The 9,010-nt window shown below is 42.6% G+C and overlaps 1 protein-coding gene across 1 annotated transcript; it reads right to left on the bottom strand.

Annotated features, from left to right (window-relative positions):
* Positions 1-318: 318 nt before the first annotated feature.
* LOC118365203 (ATP synthase F(0) complex subunit C3, mitochondrial-like) lies at positions 319-8,476 on the bottom strand. The gene is made up of 5 exons (XM_035747209.2): positions 8,312-8,476; positions 6,844-6,891; positions 1,575-1,655; positions 864-1,042; positions 319-634 (listed from the first exon to the last, which is right to left on the bottom strand). Exons 2-5 carry the CDS (start codon positions 6,880-6,882, stop codon positions 520-522), a joined length of 414 nt encoding a protein of 137 aa, XP_035603102.1. The 5' UTR covers positions 6,883-6,891; positions 8,312-8,476; the 3' UTR covers positions 319-519.
* Positions 8,477-9,010: the final 534 nt, after the last annotated feature.

Genomic DNA, 9,010 nt, shown 5'->3' with positions numbered 1-9,010 from the left:
GATCAACTGGGCCCCACCCCGGTCAGCGAAGCGAACATGCTTACATAGCTGGTCCCTAGACTAATTTACAAACCTAAAAATGCTTTGCTGACATGGTCTGAATTGGGTCACATCTGATGCACACTTACATTATGAAATTGTACCTTGTGTATTCTATTAATTCTAACTCAGCAAGTTGAGACCCAGACTTAATTGCTAAGAAATACCACATCCCTGTACTAGTACATTTAGCTTACATTGCATTCAATGTGATAAGGTAACTAGTACTTTTAGTTTCCCCATCTTTAAGTCCAAACACTGAAAATAAAGACTGACAAGTTTAGTTATCCCAACCATTTATTCAGACAGACCGTCTAAACCAAAGTGAGCTCTTACGTAAAACTTCTGAAAAAAAGAAAACATAAAAGGCAGGATTTGTAGTCGTAGATTTTGTTTGGAATGGCGGTGCCACGGCCTCATGAGCTTCAATTCCCTGGGAGAAAGGTGACGGGGCAGGGATGGGAACAGGGTGTGACTAAATTACATAGCGAACAGGATGAGGAACGCCACCATGAGACAGAAGAGCCCCATGGCCTCAGACAAAGCAAAGCCCAGGATGGCATAGGAGAAGAGCTGCTGCTTCAGGGAGGGGTTCCTGTCAACAAGAGAACGAGGACTGGAAGTTAAGCTTTGGCTGGACGACAGCACCAGTAGTAAATTGTTAGGTAATTATATGAACAGGCTCACAACACTTCCATCAATACTCTTGCGGTAAAACGTTAGCATTTCTCTACCACCCACATAATCACAACTTTTCATCAAGTTTTGCTTCTGAATCTGCTCACTCCCACAAAGGGTTGAATTCCTTTTCATTCATCAGTTACCTGGCATAGCCGATGATCAAGCTGCCGAACACAGTTCCAATTCCAGCCCCTGATCCAGCCACTCCCACTGTGGCGGCTCCAGCACCGATGAACTTGGCAGCCGTGTCGATGTCTCTGGAGACAGCGCTGGTCTGGAACCCCCGGGTTAGAAGAGAAGCCTCACCAACAGGCAATAGGGTCTGGGGAAGATGCAGGGGCAGAGCAGTCAAAATCAGAACATAGAGAAGCTTGAGAATGACATGGAACCGAGACAACCTGACAGGTGTAAATCGTATAAACACCCATCCCTCAAGTTTAAAAATCTAGGCGCACAGAAATTTAGGAGCACTATGAATAGTCTAAAAACCCATAATTTCTCTTCGCACACTGGTGCTCCCAAATTTAAATTCCACGTTGCACAGAAAAATATTGAAGGCGGATAAAGTGGTCACACTGGATAGTCCTGAAGGGACCCGTGGAAATGGTCACAAGGACACATAAGCATGGGCCAAGTTAGTATTTCACCAGACAAGGATTCAAAATGGTCTGGTGTTCAGGATAAATACAACTGAAGAGAAAATAAGGGTTACTGAGGTGTTGAAAAACAAACCTTATGAACAAGTGGCCTTATCACAAAAAGGGGCAATTGGCAAAAGGTTTACACAAATCTAAGCACAGAATTGTGAGCAATGTTAGTCACATGGTTTCATTTTGGTTTGAAGAGAGGCTCACCTGCTGCTCACTTCTGGCTTCAGGTCTGTTGAAGACTGAGACAGAGACTGGCCGGGCGAGGACTCTGGACCCCCCACGCAGCTGCAAGAGACAACTACACATCAGACTCCTAGACAGAGCTTGTTACAAGCTTCTAAGTCTACTTAAGTCATTACTATCAGACTGCCAAATGTAGATTACCCTGAGGTGAGTTCTGGAGCACGCCAAGATTATGACCCTACAGAGTTAGATCTAATAGTCTTAAAGTCTAGGAAGATAGCCATTCTAACAGTCTTGATGCCGCTATCATGATTAGGGTTGCAAAGGGTCAAAAACATTCTGGTAAATTTCCATGGGAAGTTAAGCCTGGGAATTTTGCTTAAATTCATCAAAAAAGTTGAGTTAAATAGTAATTCTAGGTTGTGTGGCAAATTCTGGTTAAACTCCAATTCAATGGAATTGCAACCCTCTGTATGCACAGTGTTTTTTCCCCATCACATGTACAGCGGATTCTCAAGATCTTGCCCACTAATGAGATGCTATTGAGCCCACGCAACTACACTGTCTGAGCCAAGGACTACATGCTTACAATACTGGATGGGGTGAATATATTTTATACAATAATGTTTTGTTAACTGGTAAATAGTAGCCTACAGCAAAGTGTTTAAATAATTTCTAACAATTTCTGCTAGTTAGTTTTAACTTGCTTGAGCCTGCTAACTGAGTTGTTAATTCACCTGTTTCCATACAGGTTTAATTTTAAAACATCTTACAAAAAGAGTTAAAACGGTTAAAAAAAAATCATAATAAGTTTAATTTAACTCTTTTCTAATCTTTACAGGAAAATGCCACAAGCACTGTGTGGGGACATTTCACTACAGTTAATTTAGAAGGAAAAGCAGTGTACATTTGCAAATACTGTGCCAAATCATGTGAAGAAAACAAATGCAGAATCATCTGGCCAAGTGCATAAAGTTCCCTCAGCGCTCACAACCGCTGACAAAAGTCCCTCTACTTCTATGAGAGGTGAAAATTATGAATAAACACCTTATCGATCGCAACAGCTCATGGTCCTCCTGGAATCAGAAGTTGTTTGACTCAATAGAGGAACATAGTCAGAAATGCTGATGGTCTTGCTCGAGCTGTGCACGCAACTGGTTCAGCTCTGACACTCACAGGCAATGTGTATTGGAAGAGATTTCTTGACGTTCTTCGCCCAGCATACACCCCTCCAACCAGACATGCTTTATCTACTCATTTGCTGGGTGCAGAGTTCAAGTGAAGGTCAAGCAAATCAGAGAAAGCAGACTATTGCAATCTCTGATGGGTGGTCAAATGTTTGTGGGCAAGGAATAATTAACTATAGAATCTCCACCCCTCAACCAGTATTCTACAAGAGCACAGACACCGGTCTCTTCAGTGCAGATGCACTGAAGGCAGTCAATGACCTTGGACCATAGAAGGTATTTGCACTGGTGACAGGCAATTCTGCAAACTTGAAGGCTGCTTGGACTAAAGTAGAGTCCTACCCTCACATGACACCCATTGTCTGTGCTGCTCATGCATTAAATCTGTTCCTCGAGGAAATCATTGCACTGAAAAGAATGGATATACTCTACAAGAGAGCTAAGGACATGTTGGGTATGTGAAGAGTCATCAAGTTATAGCAATCTATGTCACCAAGCAAAGTGAGAAGAATAAGAGCACCACATTGAAGCTGCCCAGCAACACCCGTTGGGGTGGTGTTATCATGTTTGACAGTCTCCTGGAGGGGAAGGAGTCTCTCCAAGAAATGACCATGAGTCTGCCGATAGACAGCCCCCATCAAGAGGATCCTACTGGATGATGCATTTTGGGAGAGTGGTAAGCAGCCTGTAGCAGTAGCCATTGCACAGATTGAGGGAGACAATGCCATCCTGTCTGATGTTGACTCTGCTTGCAGATGTAAGAGAAGAAATCTGTACTGCCCTGCCCACTTCACTGTTACTCCAAGCAGAGGAAACTGAAGTGTGAAGACCACTGCCTGAAGCCCATACACACCACAGCGTACATGTTGGACCCCAAGTACGCTGGCAAGAGCATCCTGTCTGGTGCAAAGATCAATAAGGCATGTGGTGTCATCACTACAGTGTCTCACCACCTTGGCCTGGATGAGGGCAAGGTTCTTGGCAGTCTGGCGATGTACACTTCCAAGCAAGGGCTTTGGGATGGATACATTATGGCAGTCGTGCCAACATCTCAGCCACCTGGTAGAAGGGACTTTGTGGATTTGGCGCTCTTTCCCGTTACCTCCATGGGTCTTCCAAATGGACAATGACCCCAAGCATACTTCCAAAGATGTGGCAAATGGCTTAAGGACAAAAAAAAGTCAAAGGTATTGGAGTGGCCATCACAAAGCCCTGACATCAATCCTATAGAAAACATGGGCAGAACTGAAAAAGCATGTGCGAGCAAGGAGGCCTTACAAACCTGACTCAGTTACACCAGCTCTGTCAGGAGGAATGGGCCAAAATTCACCTAACTTATTGTGGGAAGCTTGTGGAAGACTACCCAAAACATTTGTCCCATGTTAAACTATTTAAAAGCAATGCTACCAAATACTAATTGCGTGCATGTAAACTTCCGACCCACTGGGAATGAAATAAATAATTATCTACTATTATTCTGACATTTCATATTCTTAAAATAAAGTGGTGATCCTTACTGACATATGGCAGGGAATTTCTACAAGGATTCAATGTCAAGTATTGAGAAAAACTGTTTAAATGTATTTGGCTAAGGTGTATGTAAACTTCAACTGTATGTTGAAAACATTTTTGGGAGATGCAATGGATCATTGGGGATTATTCAATATTCCCTTTTGTTCAGTGAAATCACATGTGACAAGTCAACTCAATTAAAGTTCCATTCATAAAAAAACAATTTAGTTATATTTCTATTGGAATGATTTAATCATTTGCAATTATGTCTACTTATGATAAGGTACAAGGTTTGTTTGTCTCCATAATGTTATGGTAAATATACCAAATGTAAAAAAACATCACATTGAAATGGTATCAATATAAATGGCATACATTGCCATTAATTCCCACCTCTGAATATCCCAAAATGTGCAACCCTTATGATCAATCCAAATCTTGTCCTTAGTAAAGACTAAGTACTAGAGGCTAATCACCTACATAGTGAGAGGCTAATCACCTACATAGTGAGAGGCTAATCACCTACATAGTGAGAGGCTAATCACCTACATAGTGAGAGGCTAATCACCTACATAGTGAGAGGCTAATCACCTACATAGTGAGAGGCTAATCACCTACATAGTGAGAGGCTAATCACCTACATAGTGAGAGGCTAATCACCTACATAGTGAGAGGCTAATCACCTACATAGTGAGAGGCTAATCACCTACATAGTGAGAGGCTAATCACCTACATAGTGAGAGGCTAATCACCTACATAGTGAGAGGCTAATCACCTACATAGTGAGAGGCTAATCACCTACATAGTGAGAGGCTAATCACCTACATAGTGAGAGGCTAATCACCTACATAGTGAGAGGCTAATCACCTACATAGTGAGAGGCTAATCACCTACATAGTGAGAGGCTAATCACCTACATAGTGAGAGGCTAATCACCTACATAGTGAGAGGCTAATCACCTACATAGTGAGAGGCTAATCACCTACATAGTGAGAGGCTAATCACCTACATAGTGAGAGGCTAATCACCTACATAGTGAGAGGCTAATCACCTACATAGTTTCAGCCCAACACCGTGCATGACATTTGGCATTTGCCAGAGAACACCAAGATTGGCAAATTCGCCACTGGCGCCCTGTGCTCTTCACAGATGAAAGCAGGTTCACACTGAGCACATGTGACAGTCTAGAGACGCCGTGGAGAACGTTCTGCTGCCTGCAACATCCTCCAGCATGACCGGTTTGGCAGTGGGTCAGTCATGGTGTGGGGTGGCATTTCTTTGGGGGGGCCACACAGCCCTCCATGTGCCTGCCAGAGGTAAACTGACTGCCATTAGATACAGAGATGAGATCCTCAGACCCCTTGTGAGACCATATGCTGGTGCGGTTGACCCTGGGTTCCTCCTAATGCAAGACAATGCTAGACCTCATATGGCTGGAGTGTGTCCGTAGTTCCTGCAAGAGGAAGGCATTGATGCTATGGACTGGCCCGCCCGTTCCCCAGACCTGAAGCCAATTGAGCACATCTGGGACATCATGTCTCGCTCCATCCACCAACGCCACGTTGCACCACACTGTCCAGGAGTTGGCAGATGCTTTGGTCCAGGTCTGGGAGGAGATCCCTCAGGAGACCATCCGCCACCTCATCAGGAGCATGCCCAGGCGTTGTAGAGAGGCCATACAGGCACGTGGAGGCCACACACTACGGAGCCTCATTTTGACTTGTTTTAAGGACATTAGAACAAAGTTGGATCAACCTGTAGTGTGGTTTTCCACTTTAATTTTGAGTGCGACTACAAATCCAGACCACCATGGGTTGATAAATTTGATTTCCATTGATAATTTAGTGATTTTTTTGTCAGCACATGCAACTATGTAAAGAAAGTATTTAATAAGAATATTTCATTCAGATCTAGGATGTGTTATTTTAGTGTCCCCTTTATTTTTTTTTAGCAATATATATATATATATCAGGCTGTGTCAGAGGAAGGCCCTAAAAATGGTCAAAGACTCCAGCTACCCTAGTCATAGACTTCTCTGCTACCGCAAAACAAGCAGTATCGGAGCACCAAGTCTAGGTCCAAAAGGCTCCTTAACAGCTTCTACCCCCAAGCCATAAGATGCCTGAAAAGATAATAAAATGGCTACCCAGACTATTTGCATAGTCTCCCCTCCTCCCTTTTTACACTGCTGCTACTCTGTTGATTATCTATGCATAGTCACTTTAACCCTACCTACATGTACTATTATTACCTCAACTAACCTGTAGCCCCACACATTGAGTCTGTACCGGTACACCCTGTATATAGCCTCGCTACTGTTACTTTACTGCTGCTCTTTAATTATGTTTAACTTAACATTTATTCTTCTTAAAACTGCATAGTTAATTAAGAGCTTGTAAGTAAGCATTTCACTGACCTGCTGTCTTTGACACATGTGACAAATAAAAAGTGATATTCCTTACCACTGACTCTTATTTGCTGTGCATCTTTTAGCTAAACAAGATTGTGTGTGTACATGCTAGACCTAGACTGATTAGGCACAACTGGCAGAGCATCAAACAAGTGACATTGTAGTTTCAAAGAATACATACCACAGCAGGTGAGGTGACAAACTTAGCACAGGCGTACATGGCTGGTGCCTGTGAAGAGAGATGAGAAATTACATTTTTTGAACTGATAATTTACGTTATTTTTTTAACAATGGAAGGCATGCACAATTCGTAGCTACAGCCCACCACCGAAACCAGCTCTATGCTGCTAAAGGTAGAGTAAAGGTGACCTGAGCTGTAAGTGTAACCAGTCAAGCATATTTGACCATGTGCATCAGGGAAGAGGATTTGCAAAAAGCAGACTAAAGTCCTGTAGTAAAATCTGACTGTAACCTCGAGTTTATACAATCTTCACACCCAGGCCATATGACCTTTTGATTAAGTGAAATTCCATGAAAAATAGCAAGCCTTGTTTGAATGCGGCAAGACGCCAATGCGTTAAAGAAAAAAAAATATTTCAAAACACTAAATTGGGTGCTGAACTATGATCAACTTCGACATCCAGAGATGTCTAAAGCTAATTAATCCAATTGCGTTGGTAGCGAGGTAGTGTATTAGTGCCTGCGCGCATAAGGCCCAGACAGGCAAGCTAGCCTTCTAGCTATGAATGACTACAAATCTAACTAGCTAAATTCAGTGTAAATGATAACATAATTTTAGTGCAGTACACCCCCGTCGCCATTCCGCCCCTGGGCCGGCAACGTCAACATTAGCACAAAATACAAATGAAGGATTCACCATGGGGAAACCTAAACTATCCCAAATCAAATGTCCATGCGCGAATGGGGCTTATTAAACCCATGTCACATGCAGTGAGGGTAGCAGCGATTTGCAAAAAGGACGAAAACATGAAACGCTAGTTGACTGACCTGGGTAACGTTAGCCAGAGCTAGCTACGTTTAATATACTTCAGGCGGACACTGCTAACGTTAACAGATAGGTGGGAGCAGTTGGCTAGCCAGCGCCAGACGTGAAGGTCAAAAATGACCCAGACACCAATACAGGATTTAAAGACAAGGACGCGGCATTTGGTACAGGACACAAACTATAGCATTTGATAGAACTTGTTAAACGTCCTTCTCAATCCTCAGGGGCATGAATCCATAATGACCGAAAACATGCACTGGTTCACTAGGCCCAGATATGGACGAGCAAGTCAGACATTTTGCAGAAGCTTCACCTCATCTTAGAATCGGTTGTACTCCAATGCATGGTTTCGCAAGTTAACATTTGCATGTTTATTTCCCAACAGTATACGCGGCTGCCCATGTAGACACTTCTCTGGTAAGAATTCAACAGCACGAACACAGTCACTGTAAAATGTCATTCTTGGGAAGAAATCATTGAATGGCCGTCAACTTCACCTACAATGCATGGATAACGTTAGCTAGCTAGCATGCTAACAATTTCTATTCGTCCCAGCAATGCAGACAGGACATTTCAAAATATTCACAACGCGATTATAAGCTTTGCGAAATGACAAAAATATGTCACACCTAAACTAACTCACCTTAATGTTACAGTACACACGGGGTCCTCGATTACTAGCTCTCGCTCACAGCAGCAGTTAATGTGCACTCTGACAACTGTCACCTTGTTATTTATAAGCTTAGTGCATACGTCCTAAACGTCCATTGGACAAAAGGAAACCTCATTCGACTGTGATTTCCTTTTAACTTGTCACTACTTTTAACCTAGCCTATAATGGAGCTTTCAATGAACTACAATAATTGCAATTGGTTGACAGTATTTTTGGGCGGCTGGGGGACTCGAACGCTAAGGTATAGTAAGAATGGACTCGAATCCTATTCCCTTTCCCCATTGGACCATATTTCCGTTAACCTTTCAAACTACATCCAGTGTCCTCGATTTCTATAGGACAGTGTATAGGACGTCCCGCCTACTTCCAAAATCTTAGGAGTAAAGTAAATTCTGTCTGCTTTAAATGACGTGCTGCTTGTAAAGGCTTCATACAATCATCTATAACCATATGTTATACTTTATAAAGGGTTCATAAGTGTGGCATTAATGTGTGACACCAATGTCAAATGTGACATAACCCACTATGTCAAATATGACATAAACATGTGCTTTATAAAGGGTGGCATAAGCAACGCTTAATAATGGCCTTATAAATCATTAAATTGAGGCGTCACAAAGCATGCATCTTGGTAGAGCATTGCAATGCCAGGATATTGGGTTCAATTCT

The sequence above is a fragment of the Oncorhynchus keta genome, chromosome 32 (genome assembly GCF_023373465.1).
Source record: "Oncorhynchus keta strain PuntledgeMale-10-30-2019 chromosome 32, Oket_V2, whole genome shotgun sequence".
NCBI lineage: Eukaryota > Metazoa > Chordata > Actinopteri > Salmoniformes > Salmonidae > Oncorhynchus > Oncorhynchus keta.
Note: the sequence above shows the minus strand (reverse complement) of the source record. Positions and strands in the feature narration are given on the sequence as shown.